This window comes from Mustelus asterias, unplaced genomic scaffold (genome assembly GCF_964213995.1).
Source record: "Mustelus asterias unplaced genomic scaffold, sMusAst1.hap1.1 HAP1_SCAFFOLD_100, whole genome shotgun sequence".
NCBI lineage: Eukaryota > Metazoa > Chordata > Chondrichthyes > Carcharhiniformes > Triakidae > Mustelus > Mustelus asterias.
In genome coordinates, this window is record NW_027590147.1 from 1,070,276 (window position 1) to 1,091,929 (window position 21,654).

The following is a 21,654-nucleotide window of genomic DNA, read 5'->3' on the forward strand; positions in this document are numbered from 1 at the left end:
TTAATCATAGTTCTTCATTTAGCGTGAGGGAAGTTTTGCATGGTAGTTGTTGCTGAACATTATCCGATTCTCCATGTTGTAACCATGTTATCTTTGCTCTGAACTCGGCCACAAATGCTTTCAGCAAAATCAGAAATGCTGTGTTTTAAGACGCAATGAGGAAATAAATGTGTGTATTTTGACACTGTGCGCATATTAGCAACTTGTTCAGTCCATAACAGAATATAATGGTTTTACAAGTGCAGACTAACATAGTTAATCATCATCTGAAACATGTGTCATAGTCGTGTGTGCTCATAAAGACAGACACAAGTGAAACTGTAACTGAACGAGAGGAAATGGCGCACATTTCCCGGAAGCATATTTTTAAAATTGTTCTTCATAATAAAGAAATGGGGAAAAATCACTCAGGGAGATGAGTAAATCGAAACTCAGTGTAGATCTGCTGGACTTTTCTATAGATGAACGGGATTTAGGCGCCAGAATGTTTCACATGCAGAATAAAGAGGGATCAAGTATAACTGGCAAATCATTATTAAATCTTTTCCCTTTTAGGATGTTTGATATTGTTTAAAAGCTGACTGTCTCAAATAAGCACCATGGAATGTGTATTACCCAGGAACTCGATTTCTTTTATTGGTCAGTAATGTTTGCAATGCAATGTTGCATATTCCCGAGATATTCAACTCAGAATGAAGATGTATGTATTAAATACATGGATTCATATTTAATATTGAATAACGAAACAAATATTGAGTAACTCGCCAACGTTTCGAGTTTGGATGACCCTTCATCAGAGCTAAGGGCAAAGAAAATCAGACAAGATTTATATTATGAGGGTGGAAGGGGGGATGCTGTAATTGGACAAGGGGAATGAAAAGGAGAATGCAGAAGGCTGAGAGAGGTGTGAAAAGTGTTAATCAGAATGGTAGAGCAGAGGTACAGATGGTTTGCCCTGAATGGAGGGGGGGTTGGTGGGGGGGAGGGGGCGGGTGCGGGCGAGAAGGAGAGCAGGGATGAAGAAGTTGAAAAATGGAAGTGAGAAAGAAGTATGATAAAATGGATGAATGAGATGAAAAGAAGAAACAAAATGAAATAAAATAAATGGAAATGGGGTGAAGGTGGAGGGGAGAATCATGCTCTGAAGTTGTTGAACTCAATGTTCAGTCTGGAAGGCTGTAAAGTGCCCAATCGGAAGATGAGGTTCTGTTCCTCCAATTTGCATTGGGGTTCACTAGAACATTGGAAAAGGCCAAGGACGGACATGTGGGCAGGAGAGCAGGGTGGTGTGTTGAAGTGGCAAGTGACAGGAAGGTCTGGGTCCTGCTTGCGGACGCACTGAAGGTTTTCAACAAAGTGGTCACCCAATTTGTGTTTGGTCTCTCTGATGTAGAGTAGACTGGATTGGGAGCAGTGAATTGAATAGACCAGATTGAAGAAGGTGCATGTGAAGCACTGCTTCACCTGAAAGGGGTGTTTAGAACCCGGGAAGTGAATAGGGAGGAGCTAAAGCGGCAGGTGTTGCACCTTCTACGATGGCATGGGAAGGTGCCATGGGTAGAGGATAGGATGTTGGTTGGATGGAGGCATGAACCAGGGTATCCCAGAGAGAACGATCCTTGTGGAATGCTGGGAAGTGGGCGGGGGGCTGAGGGGAAGATGTGTTGGGTAGTGGCATCATGCTGGAATTGGCAGCAATGGCAGCAGATGATCCTTTGAATGCGGAGGCTGGTTGGGTGAAAAGTGAAGACAAGGGGAACCCTGTCCTGGTTCTGAGAGGAAGGGGAGGGAGTGAGAGCAGTGGCTCGGGGGATGGGTGGACAGGGGCAAGAGCCCTGTCAACAACATTAGGTGGAAAACCACAACTGGTGAAGAAGAAAGACATATCTGCAACGCTATTTAGGAAAGTGGCATCATCAGAACAGATGCGGCGGAGTTGAAAGAATGAAGAGAATGGGATGGAGTCCTTTCAGGATGTGGGGTGTGAAGAGCTGCAGCCAAGATAGTTGTGGAAGTCGGTGGGCTTGTAATAGATACTGGTGGATAGTCTAACCATGAGAACCTGCAGCAACACAGCAGAGTTGAACCTTGCAGACAGGTCGATTGGCTGCACCTAACTGCTGGTAGTTTCTGTAGTGTAGTGGTTATCGTGTTTGCCTCACGCGTGAGAAGTCCCTGGTTCAAAACCAGACAGAAACTTTATCATTTCAGGAAGTATGCATAATGTTGGTTATTTGCTGAACATTATCCAATTCTCGATGTTGCCATATTATGTTTGTTTTGACCTCAGTCTCAAATGCTTTCAGGAAAATCAGAAATGCTGCATTTTTAGATGCAGTTGCAGGAAAGAAATGTTTGTATTTTGACACCGTGCATATATTAGCAACTTGTTCGATGCATGGCTTTATAGATGTAGACCAATGTTGTTAATCACCATCTGAAACATGTCTAATAGTAGTGTGTGCTCATAAAGACAGACACAAGTGATACTGTAACTGAACTCGAGGAATTGGTGCACATTGCACAGAAACATCTTTTTAAAATCGGTTTTCATAATAAAGATATCGGGAAAACCATTCATGCTGATGAGGAAATCGAGGCTCAGTGCAGATCTACTGGACTTTCCTATAGATGAATGGGATTTAGGCACCAGGATATTTCACACCCAGAATAAACTAACTGGTCATTCTTAAATCTCTTCCCATTAAAGATATTTGATTTTGTTTATAAACTGATTGTGGTCAATCTCAAATGAGCATCATGGGGTGTGCGTTAACCAGTGACTCGATCTGTTTTGTTGGTCAGTCATAGTTGCAATTCAATGCTGCATATGTCAGAGATATTCAATTCAGAATCAGGAGATGCAGAATAAATAAATGTATCGATATTAAATGTTGAATAATGAAACAAATACCTGGTAAAATAGATTGAGAATGATGCATTTACCACAGTGGTTCATTTTCAGTTTTTGTTTCAGATTTCAGCATCCACAGATTTTTGCTTTTATTTCTTCGCTCTGACCTGAACCTCAAAATTCATTCAGGGCGATCGGAAATACTGGATTTTCATGAGAAGAAAAAGGTGGTGTGTGGGAGGAAGCAGGAACACCTGGAGAACGTGCGGACTCCGCACAGACACCCCAAGCCGAGAAACAAACCTGAGTCCCTGGTGCTGTAATGGCTGTCCAAAGAGAGAATGTGACGGCCATTCGCAGTCTTTTCCCCTGGTTTCTGTGGCTACAGCTCATCTTTCATCCCCTCACCCTGCAGTATAAATATCTCCCACTTTCTATGTCTTTTTGCTTTGACAAAGGATCATCTGGACTCAATATTGCAAATATCTCTGACGTTAAGTGATGTCCATCTTTGTGCGGGGCAAATGTGCTCCATTTGGACAGAAGGTGGAGAGTCGGAACAGGTGTGCCCCTAACAAAGATGGCGACGACGTGGGGCGGGACTTTAGGCGGTGCCCGCAGAACGCTCAGGCGGTTGGGCTTGCACATGCGCATTGCAGCGGGAGTGTTTTGTTGACGGAAGCGCGCGGCTTCTTCTCTTGATCGGAATCAGATTTGAAAGCGGGGGACGGTTAACGATCGGCGGCGTTGCCATGGCTGCAGGGGCGGGGCTTGTCAAGCGTGCTCGCTGGCGCAAGTGGACCCTCGAGCTTAACCTGAGCGGCAGCAGCAAGTGCGGAGGCCGCGCGGGGAGCCGGGGGCTCGAGTAGGCGGCAAGCGGGGCCGGCCCGCCTCTCCCGAGGGGACGCCACCGCACACTGACCCAGGGATGTGGAACCAACCCAAAACTTCCCAACCCTGGGTTTTTCACGCCTCTTTTACCCCTCACCGAGCTCCTCAGCACAAAGCAGCCCCTCAAATCCCCCAGAAACCACTCAGACCCCACTTGGCATCTTTTCCCCAGGTCATGACCCTGAGATGCCCTTTTGGTTTCAGCCCCTCCACCTGATCAGGTGCCAACTGCGGTGGTGGTTGGAGGAACGACTGCTCGTTTCCAGGGCCGGGTGCTGAACTGGATCTCTCTCAATGTCCCTCAGTGTTTGTTTTCAAGACACAATTTGGTACATGTGGTGATTTGTCGCTTTGTCCCTAAATGGAGGGCAAGTGGATTGGCACCCTGATTATCAATTGACACTAATCCACTTCTGCCATCCTCCATTCCCGTGGCAGTTCAGTGGACACAACGGCAGTGTGTGTCCGAGGTTTGCCCAAGCTTTAGTTCATGCTGGCACTATTGTCACCACATTGGGGTCCTCAACAGAGAGACTCCCTCTTTAAAGAAGGTCCTGAAAGGGTGACCAATTTGTGTTTTCTGTTTCTCATAGGAGCCGTGGTCAACAGTATAGCCAGAGAGACTCCATGTACCCAGTCGCATATTCAGACAAACAGCTACCGGACATCTGCATCCAAGAAACAGACCGGATCCTGGTTGAGAAAGTAAGTTGGATTTGAATGTGCCTTTAGTGTGTGACTGACAACGCCCCTGGTTTGTCCATGGTGATAAAGCACCTTGGTGAACCACAGCAGCCTGTGTGATAAAGGGTTAATCATCATCCTTACTTCCAGGCCTGGGTATAAGATCAGTATATGGCCTCCCCTAACCGGCCCCCTTTACTGATACCCTGCTCACTTTCTGTTTTCATCGCCTTGGGCCCATTGAAACAGCTGCCCATGAATCTGTTCATCATGTACATGGCTGGCAACACCAGCTCCATCCTCCTTATCATGATGGTGTGCATGATGGCCTGGAGACCCATACAGGCCTTGATGTCCATGTCAGCAAGTGAGTATTGTATTGAATCGACAGCTCAGAAACAGCTCTGAACCGGCATCACTTGAGCAGCTTAGAATAGAGTGCTGAGAGTTGGGTAATTAAGGGAGTCAGGGAAGGAAGGAAAAGAGGTGCTGTTGTGCTTTCTAACTTTCCCAGCCTTTAGGAAGTGATCTTACTCTTCCACAGGAGAAGAAGCTAGATTTTTGGTGAGTATCTGCTAAGTGACTAAGATTTATTCTGTTCCTAAGGATCAAAATAGTATAGCAAGAGGTGGTAAGGTTAATAAACTACTTAAAAACAAAAATAAATTATCATTGGATAAAAGAAATAGTTTATTAGTCCACATTCAAGCTGCAACATTTGAGAGTTCCTGGGTGTCAGTTTGATCCAGGGCAAACAGGCATAGAGGTTTACAGCATGGAAACAGACAGAAAAAAAACAGACCAATGAAATTTTTAAAAAATTTAAAATTGACAAACAGAAATCATCATCATCTAACTCATTCTGAGTAAATATTCTCACCAGGTCCTCTGTTGGGACCCTGCTAAGCAGCTTTAATGGTCCGTGATTGCAGAAACTGAGCAGTCACAGGAATGTGGTCAAGATAGTCCAGTCCCACAATGCCTCACATTCAATCTGCAGTCCTTCAATTATAACAGAATATGTGGCTGTATGTAGCTGCCTCGGCCACGATCAGCGCCAACACTGCCTTCCTGAACTGCTACAATGCCTGAGGTGTAAGTACACTCACAGTGCTGTTAGGGAGGGATTTCCAGCTACACATTCCAGACTTTCACGAGATTATAGGTGGATACCAGATTGATATATTCCATTCAACTACTCCCAAGGTGAGTTATTCTAATTCCTTTATTGTCCAGGACAATATATTCACAATATCTTTAAAACAGAAATTAAACATTCCCATTTGATTTCAGGTGTTAACATATTCTGTTAGTTTGTTCTTTATTGTCGATGTCAGGCTGGGGTTGTTCCTCTTGGAGCAAAGGAGGTTGAGGGGAGATTTGATCGAGGTGGACAAGATTCTGACAGGTTTAGATAAGGTGGACAAAGAAAAGCTGTTCCCCATTAGCTGATGGGACAAGGACGAGGGGATTTATGGTTTTGGGCCAGAGATGCAGGGGGGATGTGAGGAAGAATATTCTGATGCAGCGAATGGTAATGACCTGGAACTCGCTGCCTACGAGGGTGGAGGAAGTGGAGTCAATAAGCAATTACAAAGGAAATTGGATGGGCATCTGGGGGAGTTTCAAACAGAAATAGCGACTCTTAACTTCCTAACACCCTGTCGCTCTGTGATCCGTGTGAAATTTGAAACTAGGTATTCGCAACAAGACTCAAATACCATCAGTCCACTGGAAGTAAAGTCATGAGACCGGCCAGTCCAGCAGAAAGAAACCCTCCGACCCTCCCCATTGACCAACTGTGAGAATGAACAAAATGTCCTGGATGTAACTGAGAGCAGAAACAATAACAGGAATGTGGTCAAGAAAGTCCAGTCCCATAATTCCTAGAATCACTCGTGAACTCGTTGGTGTCTCAGCAGGGCGGATGAAAGACTGAATCTCTTCTCACACACAGAGCAGGTGAACGGCTTCTCCCCAGTGTGAACTCGCTGGTGTGTCCGCAGGTTGGATAATCGTGTGAATCCCTTCTCACACTGAGAGCAGGTGAATGGCCTCTCCCCAGTGTGAACTCGCTGGTGTCTCAGCAGGCTGGATGAATCACAGAATCCCTTCCCACACTGAGAACAGATGAATTGCCTCTCCCCAGTGTGAACGCGCCGGTGTCTCTGCAGGTGGGATGACCGAGTGAATCCCTCCCCACACTGAGAGCAGGTGAACGGCCTCTCCCCAGTATGAACGCATGCATGTGCCCGCAGGTCAGATGACCAAGTGAATCCCTCCCCACACTGAGAGCAGGTGAACGGCCTCTCCCCAGTGTGAACTCGCTGGTGTGCCCGCAGGTCGGATGACCGAGTGAATCCCTTCCCACACACAGTGCAGGTGAACGGCCTCTCCCCAGTGTGAAATCGCCGGTGTGTGCGCAAGGTGGATAAATGACTGAATCCCTCCCCACACTGAGAGCAGGTGAACGGCCTCTCTCCAGTGTGAACTCGCTCGTGTGACCGCAGGTCGGATGACCGAGTGAATCCCTTCCCACACTGAGAGCAGGTGAATGGTCTCTCCCCAGTGTGAACTCGCTGGTGTGACCGCAGGCTGGATGACTGAGTGAATCCCTCCCCACACTGAGAGCAGGTGAATGGTCTCTCCCCAGTGTGGCTGCGCCGATGAGCTTCCAGCTCTGATGGGTATCTGTATCTCTTCCCACAGTCCCCACATTTCCATGGTTTCTCCATGGTGCAGGTGTCCTTGCCACTCTCTTGGGTGGACAATCAGTTGAAGCCGCGTCCACACACAGAACACGAGTACAGTCTCTCCCCGCTGTGAATGGTGTGATATTTATTCAGGCTGTGTAACTGGTTAAAGCTCTTTAGTCAGTGCACTGGAACACTCTCACTCGAGTGTGGCCGTGTGTTGGTGCTTTTCCAGTCACACTGACATTTCAAATCTTTTCAAATCAACAGACCGGACAATCATTTCTCCTTCCAGATTCAAAGTCCAATGATATTCAGCTCCCAAGGAATATAACTCTGTCAGATCTGACGTGACGTTTGAGATTTCGGTCTGTGATTCCTCTTTCAATATCCTGTAAAACAAGTTTACAAAAGTCATCAGTGTCAGTACAGGATAGAAATTCAGAACAGACAATTCTAGTTTCTATGGAACATTCTTTCCTCTCTCATTCCCCAAAAAGCTGTAAATCTCCATCCCACACACTCTCCCTCCATTCTCACTCTGCTGTATCTAATATTCACCCTCCCAATTCTCCTGAAGGTGCTGATTGAGGCTGATTGACAGATCCATGCTCACTGCTTCATGTCCTGGACACAGAGACCATAACAAATAGGAGCTGCAGTCGGCCACTTGGCCCATCGAGCCTTTTAAACTATTCAATGAGATAATTCGTTCATCTACCTCAGCATCATTCTCCCCGCACTAAATCCATATCCCTTGATATCTTCAATATCTAGAAACCAATCAATCTCTCTCTTGAAAATAGTTGATGACTGAGGCTTCACTGTCCTCAGGGGTTGAGAATTCCAAAGCTTTACCACATCCTTGAGTGAAGAAATCCCCTCACATATTAGCTTTTGCTCCATCTTCTTGTCTGTTCCCCATAACCCTTGACACCCTTGTCAGTCAAAGATCTGTCTAACTGGAATATATTCAATGATCCTCAGCCTCCAATGGTCCTTGGGGAAGAGAAATCCAAAAGACTAACAACCCTCTGAGGGAAGAGACGTCTGGAAATATATAACGTAGCTACCGTTCCATATTACAAGATATTCAGAACGGTTGAGATTTTTGCCTGTGATTCCTCGTTCAAAATCCTGTGAAATGAGTTTGCAAAAGTCATCACAGTCAGTATAGGATAGAAATTCAGAGCAGACAATTCTAGTTTCTCTGGAACATTCTTTCCTACTTCATTCCCAAAAAGTTGTAAATCTCCATCCATATCTATGGATTCTATTTAAAAATGAAAGTGGATGGGCACTTGAAGGAAATAAACTTTCAGGAGAATGGGGATATAGAGTGGGAATGGGACTGGAATGTTATACAGAGAGTCAGCATGGACTCGAGTTACCGAATGGATTCCTTCTGTGCTGTAATGACTTTATGACTGGAAATGTATAACATCGCTACAGGATTATATTACAATCCAAGAAATAATAATAAATATATTTTATACAGCAACATAAATATCTAATCTGGGTACCATATAATAACACTGGACATATCTCTCTCCTATATTAATTTACTGTCCCCTTAAATGTCAGCCATCTCCTGCCCTTTAATTGTGAACATTTGGAAAGAGACCATCCTTTTAGACAGAAAGAAGATTAATGTTTCAGGGTGGGCAGAATGAATTACAGGAAATAAAAATGTATCAGATTTTGTTGGTCAATATAAGCTCAGAAGTGGAAGGGAAATGATCTCCAGTGGAAGAGAAACAATTCCTGAACATTGTGAGACTAAGCTGGTAAATCAGCAGTGAACAGAGTTGTGAAGTGGTAAAAACCTCATCAAGACATAGCTTGCGGAAATAATAGTTAAAATACACCCATTATTAGAGGCAGAGGAAGGTAGACAATGGCAGAGAGCTGATCAGGGAGGGCAGAGGTGAAACAGAGAAATGGATGGCCGTTTAAAAATTCATAAAAAGCATGGTTAGCAAGTTTGCAGACGATACTAAATTAGGAGGTATCGCTGATAGTGAAGAAGGTTATCAAAAATTACAGGGGGATCTTGATCAGTTAGAGAAGTGGGCTGATGATTGGCAAATGGATTTCAGTACAGGTAATACAGAGTACAGAGGCACAACCTCAGGCTAAAGGGACGATCCTTTAAAACAGAGATAAGGAGGAATTTCTTCAGCCAGAGAGTGGTGAATTTGTGGAACTCTTTGCCGCAGAAGGCTGTGAAGGCCAGGTCATTGACTGTCTTTAAGACAGAGATAGATCGGTTCTTGATTAATCAGGGGATCTGGGGTTATGGGAAAAAGGCAGGAGAATGGGGATGAGAAAAATATCAGCCATGATTGAATGGCGGAGCAGACTCAATGGGCTGAGTGGCATAATTCTGCTCCTATGTCTTATGGTCTTGAGTGTGAGTGTTGCATTTTGGAAAGTCAAACCAGGGTAGGACTTACACAGTGAATGGTAAGGCCCTGGGGAGTGTTGAGGAACAGAGGAACCCAGGAGTACAAGTATATAGTTTGTTGAAAGTGATGTCACAGGTAGACAGAGTGGTGAAGAAGGCATTTAGCACACTGGCCTTCATCAGTCAGGGCACTGAGTATAGGAGTTGGGACATTATGTTATAGTTGTATAAGTCGTTGGTGAGGCTGCACTTGGAGTATTGTGTACAGTTTTGTAACCCTGTCATAGGAAAGACATTCATAAACTGGAAAGAGTGCAAAGAAGATTTATGAGGATGTTGCCGGGACTAATGGGCCTGAGTGATCGCGAGAGGTTGGACAGGCGAGGGCTTTATTCCTTCGAATGTAGGAGAGTGTGGGGTGACCATATTGAGGTGTATTAAATAATGAGGGGCATAGATAGGATGAACCCACATTGTCTTTTTCCCAGGATAGGGGAATTGAAAACTAGAGGGCCTAGGTTTAAGATGAGAGGGGAAAGATTAAAAGGGACCTGAGGGGCAACTTCTTCATGCAGAGGGTGGTGTGTACATGGAATGAGCTGCCAGAGAAAGTGGTTGAGGCAGGTTCAAACAGGAGGTTTAAACATTTAAAAAGCATTTGGATAAGTACATGAATTGGAAAGGATTAGAGGGATATGAGCCAAACATGGGACTAGGTGGGAGGGCACCATGGTTGGCATGGATCAGTTGGGCCCAAGGGCCTGTATCCGTGCTGTATTGCTCTATGACTCTATGTGCTGGCAGTGTCAGCATCTATTCCCATAACTCATTGCCCTTGAACTGAGTGGTTTGCATTGCTGGGGGATGTGGTAATTTCCTTCTTTAAAGGACATTATTAAATCGGATGGATTTTTACGACAATTATCATCAATGGACTTCTAATTCTAGATTTATACTGAATTCAAATTTCAACATTTGCCACAGTCGGATTCGAACCCAGGGTTCACAGTGCATTGCCCTGGATCCCTGTATTACTAATCCAATAACACTATCACTGCACCATTGCCTCCCCATCCATGGTAAAGGAGTCATAATAGCCTGAGATCCAATGAATCAGAGCATGCTCTGAATTTAAATTAATGCTCACTAACACTCACCCCAAAACCATTTCACTGTTTTCACATTTTAAAATCTGCTGCAGCTGAAAAGATCTCAGAGAGATTGGTGTCCGGGAAAAATGTTGCAATCTTCAGATCTTGTCCCTGTAAATGAGGAAAGTTATCGGTGTAATTCAAGGTTAGAAATTCAAGACACACAAACATTTCTTTTGGTCTGAGTTTGCTGTGAGTAAATCCTCCCCTTCTAACCCCCTGTAAAAGGAGTTTCCAAAATCCATCAGCATCTGTCCAGAACAGAGATTCAAAACATTCCCTCCTCCTTTAACCTGGCACAGAATTACTTTAGTGGGACAAAATTGCAGTGGAAACAGTTCAGAGAAGATTCAGTTGGTTGATTCCTGAAATGAGGAGTTTTGTCTTTGAGGTTGAGCAGCTTGGGCCTGTACTCTTTGGAGATTAGAAGATTGAGAAGTAATCTCATAGAACAGTACAGCACAGAACAGGCCCTTCGGCACACGATGTTGTGCCGAGCTTTGTCTGAAACCCAGATCAAGCTATTTCCTCCCTATCATCCCGAAGTACTCCATGTGCCTATCCAATAGCTTCTTAAATGTTCCTAAAGTTTCTGACTCCACTATCACTGCAGGCAGTCCATTCCACACCCCAACCACTCTCTGCATAAAGAACCTACCTCGGACATCCTTCCTATATCTCCCACCATGAACCCTATAGTTATGCCCCCTAGTTACCGCTCCATTCACCCGAGGAAATAGTCTTTGAACGTTCACTCTATCTATCCCCCTCATCATCTTATAAACCTTTATCAAGTCTCCTCTCAACCTCCTCCGCTCCAAAGAGAAAAGCCCAAGTGAAACATTGAAACATCTGGGAATTTAAGGGTGGCTAGCACTGCTGCCTTACAGCGCCAGGGTCCCAGGTTCAATTCCAGCCTTGGGTCACTGTCTGTATGGAGTTTGCACATTCTCCCCATGTCTACGTGGGTTTCGTCCAGGTGCTCTGGTTTCCTCCCACAGTCCAAAGATGTGTGGGTTAGGTGGATTGGCTATGCTAAATTGACCCTCGTGTCAAATGCATGGGGTTGTGGGGATGGGACCTGGGTGGGATTGTGATCAGTACAGACTCGATGGGCCGAATGGCCTCCTTCTACACTGTAGGGATTCTATGATTCATATGATATAAGGTGCTTAACAAGGTAGATGCTGAGAGGATGTTTCCTCTGGTGTGGAAATCAAGTAAAAATAAAGGATCTCAAATTTATGAAGAGAGATCTTTTCTCTCAGCGGGTTGTTGATCTCTGGAACTCTGTCTTCACCAGTGAGGATTGGAGGCAGGTCATTGAATATATTCAAAGCTGAAGTTTTGATCCACAAGAAAGTCAAGGGTATGGACGGGGTGGGGGTAGCAAAGTAAAATATGTAGGGATATGGGGGTAGGGCCTGGGTGGGATTGTGGTCGGTGCAGACTGGATGGGCCGAATGGCCTCTTTCTGTGCTGTAGGGTTTCTATGATTCTATTGTCCCTCTGAAGACAGAGGTTCTGAACCAGCCCCTGAAACCACGCCCATTGTGACCCGCCACCGACAGCAGCGCATGCGCTCTCCGCTGAAACAAGATGGCGGCCGATAACCGGGGCCTGTTCCCGGGATAAAAGCCTCGGAGCTGTAAACCCGGGACCTGCAGGGTCTTATTCGGGCCGTGCGGCCTACAGCGGATGTTTGTGAAGCCATAGCTCCCTCCCTACCCCGACTCCCGGCTCCATTTCTTCTGCAGCCCCACTGATTCACCCGCTGAAAAAAGCGTCTCCCACATTCACAGGACTCCGAGCAAAGTGACACTGCGCATGCTCCAGATACAGCACTGCGCCTGCGCAATAGGCTCCTGTGGAATGAATAGGACACTTTCACACCCGCAGGGGCACCTGGGAATTAAAGGCGTCATTGTCAATCAAAGACAATAATAGAAAATTATCTTGTGCAATTAAGATCAATTAATTTTTTTAAATGCATTCCTCGGAATTTGTGCGCTGCCATTCTCTATTTCTAAAATTGATTTCAACCAGTGCTCTCCTGTGGGAATACTCCGAGCTTTTAAAACTTTTCCAACTGGTTTCCCTCTCTCTCTGCTCCCCTGAAGGTGCTCACATTGGTTGGGTAAATCACACAGAGATTGGTTTCTTTCACTTTCTTTCTCCTGATGCTGAATATTCTGTTTTATGGAATGATACATCACAGATGGAAACCATTTGGCTCATCCTGCCCAGTCAGCATGTCTTTAAGATTGATCAATTAATCTCTCAGCCCTGCTGGCAGAGTGAGAACAATGTATATATACTGCAGCAATATAGGAGATGAATGGAAAATGTTTTCCAGTTGCATACCTCTCAGACACACTCACCCCTGGAAAGATAAATTGTCCTGTGTACTAAGCAGATATTAAGGTTCCACTTAAAATTAAAACAGAAGGTGCTGGAAAAATGCAGCAGTCACCGGGGCCGAGTGAGAATGCACCGTCGGCAGAATCAACCCGAGCTCACAAACCCCAGACAGTGAACATTATCCCCCCCCAGACCCGAATATAAAACAGTGAACATTCTCCCCCCAGACCCGTATATAAAACAGTGAACATTATCCCCCAGACCCGAATATAAAACAGTGAACATTATCCCGCAGACCCGAATATAAAACAGTGAACATTATCCCCGCAGACCGGAATATAAAACAGTGAACATTATCTCCCCTCCAGACCCGAATATAAAACAGTGAACATTATCCCCCCAGACCCGAATATAAAACAGTGAACGTTATCCCCCAGACCCGAATATAAAACAGTGAACATTATCCCCCAGACCCGAATATAAAACAGTGAACATTATCCCTCCCAGACCCGAATATAAAACAGTGAACATTATCCCCCAGACCCGAATATAAAACAGTGAACATTATCCCCCCCAGACCCGAATATAAAACAGTGAACATTATCCCCCCCAGACCCAAATATAAAACAGTGAACATTATCCCCCCAGACCCGAATATAAAACAGTGAACATTATCCCGCAGACCCGAATATAAAACAGTGAACATTATCTCCCAGACCTGAATATAAAACAGTGAACATTATCCCCCCCCGACCCGAATATAAAACAATGAACATTATCCCCCAGACCTGAATATAAAACAGTGAACATTATCCCCTCTAGACCCGAATATAAAACAGTGAACATTATCCCCCCAGACCCGAATATAAAACAGTGAACATTATCCCCCAGACCCGAATATAAAACAGTGAACATTATCCCCCAGACCCGAATATAAAACAGTGAACATTATCCCCCCAGACCCGAATATAAAACAGTGAACATTATCTCCCCCAGACCCGAATATACAACAGTGAACATTATCCCCCAGACCCGAATATAAAACAGTGAACATTATCCCCCCCAGACCCGAATATAAAACAGTGAACATTATCCCCCCCAGACCCGAATATAAAACAGTGAACATTATCCCCCCCAGACCCGAATATAAAACAGTGAACATTAATCCCCCCAGACCCAAATATAAAACAGTGAACATTATCCCACCCAGACCCGAATATAAAACAGTGAACATTATCCCCCCCACACTTGAATACAAAATTTTCTGATGGATTCAGGCAGCATGATCACAATATTCCAAATGTGTTTTTTCCAGGAATAGATTCAGCGGCTGCATCACTGGAGGCCAGAGATACTCTCCTCAAACTCGGCTCATGTGAGGAATCCCTCCAATGAAGCTCAGGAATGCGACAACCAGAGTCACGTGACCACCAAGTGTGTAACTGAACAAACTACCGCAACGTTGAAGATGTGTTTCAGTGTGAAATGATTTGTTTAACCTGTTGCTTCAGATTTGAGAGAAAATGTCCCTTTCTGGGGTAATTTGACCTTGACCCAGGCACTTTTCAGATCTGAAAGTGATGGCCTTTAGCACAATCACAAGGCTGCACAATACAGAGGGAACACTAATCTGTTTCATTCTGCGACTATGTCGTGGTTACACGAGTGATACTTTCCACGAATTAGCTGCCAGCACCAAAAAGGTATTCAGCCTCCCACACAAATGAGCAAGGCTGGGTATGAATATCTTTTAACAACACCAGGTTAAAGTCCAACAGGTTTATTTGGTAGCAAATACCATTAGCTTTCGGAGCGCTGCTCCTTCGTCAGATGGAGTGGAAATGTGCCCTCAAACAGTGCACAGAGTGTCTCCTTTAACCTGGTATAGTTAAAACTCTTACTGTGTTCACCCCAGTCCAACGCCGGCATCTCCACATTCTGAATATCTTTGCCAGTGCAGTGCTGGGTCGTAGGCTGTAAATCCCAGTGAGTGGCTGATAGAATAAGACAGCATGTTCTTTGATTTGTCAGAATAGGTCATGATTTTTTTCAGCAGCCCACACTCACAAAACCAAAAATACAATGTTTACTGTGATTACAGATTGGGCAGCACTTGCTGAACAATCCTGAGTGTGTCAATAGCTACACATAATCAATTGAAGATAATCAGTCGAGTTCATAATACGGATCAGTTATAGTTGCAAGAAGCAACTTACATTTATACGCAGCGATCCTTTCCCTGCAAACAAAACGAGAATTTTCAAGCCTTGCACCTTTTTTGAATTTCCCAGAAGCTTGAGAAACCTACAGTCTTCTATTGATTTCTCCATGGTGATGCTTCAAGTCAATGAGAGTCCACCTATTGTGATCATTTGAAATTTGGCATTCTTCTGTTTGTCCTGATGAGTGCATGATGAAGAGATTCAGCAACAGATCTCTCTTTTCAGCAATATTCAAGTTCAGTTCTAACAAGTATCTGTGCATTGTTTTATGTTCCTTGATAATTAAATATGATCGTGGAAGTGTCACTGTGAATAATGTGCAAGTCAGTAAGAATTGTCAGCATTTTCTCATTGGAAATCTTAAGCAGTGGAACCTTTCAGACACTGAATTGTACAGTTTGCACCAAACATCAATTTCAGATTGCAGGAAAAGTTCATAAACTTATTATAAAGAAGTTCCTGTTGAGAGTTCCTGAATTTAAAAAAAATCACAGATGGTGCTTTTAAAAAGGGACACAACAGCCCTGAAAATCAGTGACATTTCAGAATATTAAACTTCAGCCAGTTGTAGCGATTGTTAATGTCAGCAGAAACAAACCAAATATTGTCAGACTATCAATCCTGGATGTGATTAACAGCGGCAGGAACTGCAAAATCCAACTCCTGGAGGCAATTGTGAACTTGCAGATGTGTCAGCAAGTGGGATGACCGAGTGTATCCCTTCCCACACACAGAGCAGGTGAATGGCCTCTCCCCAGTGTGGGTGAGCTCGTGTAAATGCAGGCTGCCAGACTGAGTGTATCCCTTCCCACACATGGAGCAAGTGAATGGTCTCTCCCCAGTGTGAGTGCGTTGATGAGCAGTGAGGATTGATAACTGCCTGAAACTCTTTCCACAGTAGGTGCAAATAAATGGCTTCTCCTCAGTGTGAATTTGCTGATGTGACAGGAGGCCGGATGAATTGGTGAATTCCCTCCCACACGTGGAACAGGTGAACGGCCTTTCCCCAGTGTGAACTCGCTTGTGTGCACTGAGGTTGGATGAAGACCTGAACCTCTTTCCACAGGAAGTGCAGCTGAACGGTCTCTCCTCTGTGTGAACTCGGTGTGACAGCAGGTTAGATGACAGAGTGAATCTCTTACCACACACAGAACAGGTGAATGGCTTCTCTCCTGTGTGAATTCGCTGGTGTGACCAAAGACCGGATGGCCCAGCAAACTCCTTCCCACACAAGGAGCAGGTGAACGATCTCTCCCCAGTGTGAACTCGCTGATGTGCACTGAGGTTGGATGAACATGAGAACCCCTTTCCACAGGTGGAGCAGCTGAACGGCCTCTCCTCAGTGTGAGTTCGCTGGTGTAACAGCAGGTGGGATGAGGTAGTGAATCCTTTCCCACACACAGAACAGATGAATGGCCTCTCTCCAGTGTGACTGTGTCTATGGTTTTCCAGCAAGTACGGATAATTGAATCCTTTCCCACAATCATCACATTTCCATGGTTTCTCCATTTTCCCTGCCCCAATGTGACCGTGTCGATGGGTTTCCAACCGGGATGGATAATTGAATCCTTTACCACAATCCTCACATTTCCACGGTTTGTCCACGGTGCTGGTGTCCTTCTGTCTCTCCAGGTTGGATGATTAGTTGAAGCCTCATCCACATACAGACCATGTGTATGGTTTCTCCCCACTGTGAATGGTGTGATGTTTTTCAGGCTGTGTAACTGGTTAAAGCTCGATTCACAGTCAGTTCACTGGAGTGTGTGTGTGTGTCTCAGTTCTTTTTCTGTCACATTGAATTTTGCAATTTTCTCCCACTGACAAAACGGTGAATGATTTCTCCCTCCACTGTCAAAAGCAATCATATTCAGGTCATGATGAATCGAATGGCTCTGTCAGACTTTGATCTGAAGTTTAGTTTGAGTTTCCTGTCTGTGAATCTTCCTCTTCCAGTTCCCTGCAAAAAGAGTTTTTAAAAAATACTTAAGAACAGACAATTTCAGTTTCCACGAAACATTTCTCCATCTCATTTATCTTGAGCTGTAATCCCCATTCCACACACTCTCTCTTGTCCCTGAGCTGAAATCAAACTCATTGCCCCATCTCCACTCTGAGCCCAGCTCCCTCTCCCTCCAGCTGGATTCAGTCCTCCAGACCATGTACAGATTGAGAGTACAATCAAGGAGTCAATTATTTTCCTTCCAAGTCAGGGGACGTGCAGCCCCACTGACTCTGTTGTTAACACAATGGGCACATGTGCTCTGCTCACCAATGAAACACCACGGTGACCATTAACATGGGCCTGTTCCGAGGAAAGGCTCCATTTTATTTGTGCCACAACAGCAGGGGAATTACCTCCTGCACAGGCACAAAGGTATCATCAGTCACAGAAAATAATTGCAGCTGGTGTCTCAAACCTCATTTTACCATTTGCTCCCAGACATTCTCAATTCAATTTTGAAATGCAAACTGAAATCTGGCAAAGTGGGGTAAATTAAAACACATTTTAATGGTCATTTTCAGAATGACTATTCCCAAGAATTAATTCCCAAGTCAGTAAATTAAAATTCTCATCAGCAATGTAGGCAGCACAGTGGTTAGCACTGCTGCCTCACAGCTTCAGGGACCTGGGTTCGATTCCCAACTTGGGTCACTGTCTGTGTGGAGTCTGCCCGTTCTCCCCATGTCTGCGTGGGTTTACTCCAGACGCTCCGGTTTCCTCCCATCGTCCAAAGGTATGCCAGTTAGGTGCATTGGCTATGCTAAATTGCCCCTTAGTGTCCTGGGATGAGTAGGTTCGAGGGATTAGCAGGTTACATATGTGGGGTTATGGGAATAGGGCTGAGGTGGGAATGTTGTCGGTGCAGACTCAATGGGCCGAATAACCTCCTTCAGCACTGTAGGGATTCTATGAAATACTTTGGGAGAATTGCTATTTCAATGGGCATTTTCACAAATGCGATAAAATGATTTTTCAAAACAAATTAATATTTTAATGATTAATAAATAAAAAGTATTTCATAAAACAACCACCCAGTGTGGGGTTCAGGATTCTAACTCAGGGTTTCTGAGCTCCAGGAACCACGAACTGAACCAGCCGGGAATTGTCTCCACAAAACTTCCCCAACTCCCTCCCGGGAAAAAGCTGCAAACCCGGGAGCTGCAGCTTCTTATTGGGGGTGTTGGAGCCTCCAGCGGGTGTTTGTGAATCCTCCCCGCCCACCTCCCAGGGTTTCCTTCCTTCCCAGAGATCAGAGTCCTCATTGATTTGAGGCCAAAGTGTAACCTCTTATTTATTGTCCCCCTCCCCCATACTCTGATGTGAACCATCCTCCAGTGGCTGAGCCAGGATGGGGCCGTTAACCTGGGCCTGTTCCCGGGAGGGAGGGAGGGAGAAGCCCCGCAGCTGCAAACCAGGGAGCTGACAATGATTCTGAAGGGTTTGCGGATCCACAAAGTGTTTCCAAATCCTCCCAGCCACCGCCTAACGCTGACTCCGCTTCTCCGGGACAAACAAGCGCCAAGGACAGCAATGACACTGCGCATGCTCCACATCATAATGCCCGGGGGCTGATTGACGGCAGCTCCGGACCAATAGGACGAGGGGGCGGGGCTGGAGGACCGAGCGGTAGCGGCTGGTCCTCCAACCAATCGGAGTGAATGAGGGGCGGGACCTGAAGCATGCGCAGTGCGGGTGAACCAAATAACCCTGTTGGACTTTAACCTGGTGTTGTTCGAGTTCTTACCGTGTTGACCCCATTCCAACGCCGGCATCTCCCCATCAGTGCGGGTAATGGCAGACGGCCGGTTTTAGTTTGGAAGCGAGATCAATGAAGGGAAAGGAATGACTGGCAAATGGGAGGTTTTAAAAGTGTGATATCAAGAGACCAGGGGCAGTATATTCCTGTTAAGATGCAGGGAAAGAATGGTAAATTTAGGGATCTCTGGCAGACAAGGGACATTGAGGCTCTGGTCAGGTAAAAGAAGGAAGCATACATTGGGTTTAGGCAATCGGGGACAAGTGAATCACTCTGACTATAAAAAGTGTAAGAAAATACTGAAGAGGGAAATCAGGAGGACAGAAAGAGGGTCTGATATGGATCTGGCAGGTAAGATTAAAGAAAATTCCAAGAGGTTCTATAGCTATATTAAGAGTAAAAGGGTGGCTAGAGAGAGAATAGATCCCCTTAAAAATCAGTATGGCCATCTGTGTGTGGAGCCACAGGAGATGGGTGAGATTTTTAATGAATACTTCTCCTCTGTGTTTACTGTGGAGAGCACCATGGGTGCGAAAGAAATAAGGGAAACAAGTGGTGATGTCTTGGGCACACGCATGTTACTTGGGAGGAGGTATCTGCAGCCTTATAAAAGCAAATTACTGCGGATGCTGGAATCTGAAACCAAGAGAGAAAATGCTGGAAAATCTCAGCAGGTCTGGCAGCATCTGTAAGGAGAGAAAAGAGCTGATGTTTCTTGTCTCGATGACCCTTTGTCAAAGCTCTGAAACATCAGTTCTTTTCTCTCCATACAGATGCTGCCAGACCTGCTGAGAATGGGGAGAGAGTGTGTGGAATGGAGATTTACAGCTTCTGGGGAATGAGAGAGGAAAGACTGTTCCATAGAAATTGTCTGTTCTGAATTTCTATCCTGTACTGACACTGATGACTTTTGGAAACTTATTTTCCAGGATATTGAAAGAGGAATCACAGGCTGAAATCTCAAACGTCACGTCTAGATCTGACAGAGTCTTATTCCTTGGGACCTCAATATCATCGGACTTTGAATCCAGAAGGAGAAATGATTGTCCAGTCTGTCGATTTGAAAAGATTTGAAATGTCAGTGTGAGTGGAAAAGCATCAACACACTGCTACACTCGAGTGAGTGTGTTCCGATGCACTGACTAAAGAGCTTTAACCAGTTACACAGTCTGAATAAATATCACACCATTCACAGCGGGGAGAGACTGTAATCTTGTTCTGTGTGTGGACGAAGTTTCAACTAATTGTCCACCCAAGAGAGAGATAATGACACCTGCACCATGGAGAAACCGTGGAAATGTGCAGACTGTGGGAAGAGATACAGAGCCCCATCTCTGCTGGCAGCTCATCGGCGCAGCCACACTGGGGAGAGGCCATTCACCTGCTCTCAGTGTGAGAAGGGATTCATTCAGTTATCCAGCCTGCGGACACACGAGCGAGTTCACACTGGGGAGAGGCCATTCACCTGCTCTGAATGTGGGAAGGGATTCACGCAGTCATCCCACCTGCAGACACACCAGCGAGTTCACACTGGGGTGAGGCCATTCACTTGCTCTCAGTTTGGGAAGGGATTCATTCAGTTATCTACCCTGCGGACACACGAGCGAGTTCACACTGGGGAGAGGCCATTCACCTGCTCTCAGTGTGGGGAGGGATTCACTTGTTCATCCAACCTGCGGACACACGAGCGAGTTCACACTGGGGAGAGGCCGTTCACCTGCTCTCAGTGTGGGGAGGGATTCACTTGTTTATCCACCCTGCGGACACACCAGCGAGTTCACACTGGGGAAAGGCCCTTCACCTGCTCTCAGTGTGAGAAGGGATTCACTCAGTTATCCAATTTGCGGGCTCACCAGCGACTTCACACTGGGGAGAGGCCATTCACCTGCTCTCAGTGTGGAAAGGGATTCACCCAGTCATCCGAGCTGTGGGCACGCCAGCGAGTTCACACTGGGGAGAGACCATTCACCTGCTCTCAGTGTGGGGAGGGATTCACTTGTTCATCCAACCTGCGGACACACGAGCGAGTTCACACTGGGGAGAGGCCGTTCACCTGCTCTCAGTGTGGGGAGGGATTCACTCAGTCATCCAACCTGCAGACACACCAGCGAGTTCACACTGGGGAGAAACCATTCACCTGCTCTCAGTGTGGGAAGGGATTCACTCAGTTATCCCACCTGCAGGCACACCAGCGAGTTCACACTGGGGAGAGACCATTCACCTGCTCTCAGTGTGGGAAGGGATTCAATCAGTCATCCAGCCTGCGGGCACACCAGCGAGTTCACACTGCAGAGAGGCCGTTCACCGGCTCTCAGTGTGGGAAGGGATTCAGAGTTTCATCCCGGCTGCTGAGACATCAGCAAGTTCATGAGTGATGACAGGAGTTGGATTCTGCTGTTATTGTTTCTGCTCTCAATTCCATCCAGGACTGCATTTTGTTCATTCTCACAGTTGGTCAATGGGGAGGGTCAGAGGGTTTCTTTGTGCTGGACTGGCCGGTCTCAGCCTCCAGTGGGCTGATGCTCTTTCAGTCTTTTTGTGAATACCTGGTTTCAAATGTCACAAGGATCACAGAGTGACAGGGTGTTAGGAAGTTCAGAGATATTTAGTCAGAAGAAAACAGAGGTTGGCAG

The 21,654-nt window shown here is 45.7% G+C and overlaps 1 protein-coding gene across 1 annotated transcript in view; it reads left to right on the plus strand.

Annotated features, from left to right (window-relative positions):
* Positions 1–15,950: 15,950 nt before the first annotated feature.
* Positions 15,951–21,654, plus strand: part of LOC144484347 (uncharacterized) — a 122,574-nt gene continuing 116,870 nt past the window's right edge. The window contains exons 1-2 of the mRNA XM_078202885.1: positions 15,951–15,962; positions 20,392–21,272. Coding sequence (XP_078059011.1) covers positions 15,951–15,962; positions 20,392–21,272 — 893 coding nt within the window. The remainder of the gene's footprint in view (positions 15,963–20,391; positions 21,273–21,654) is intronic.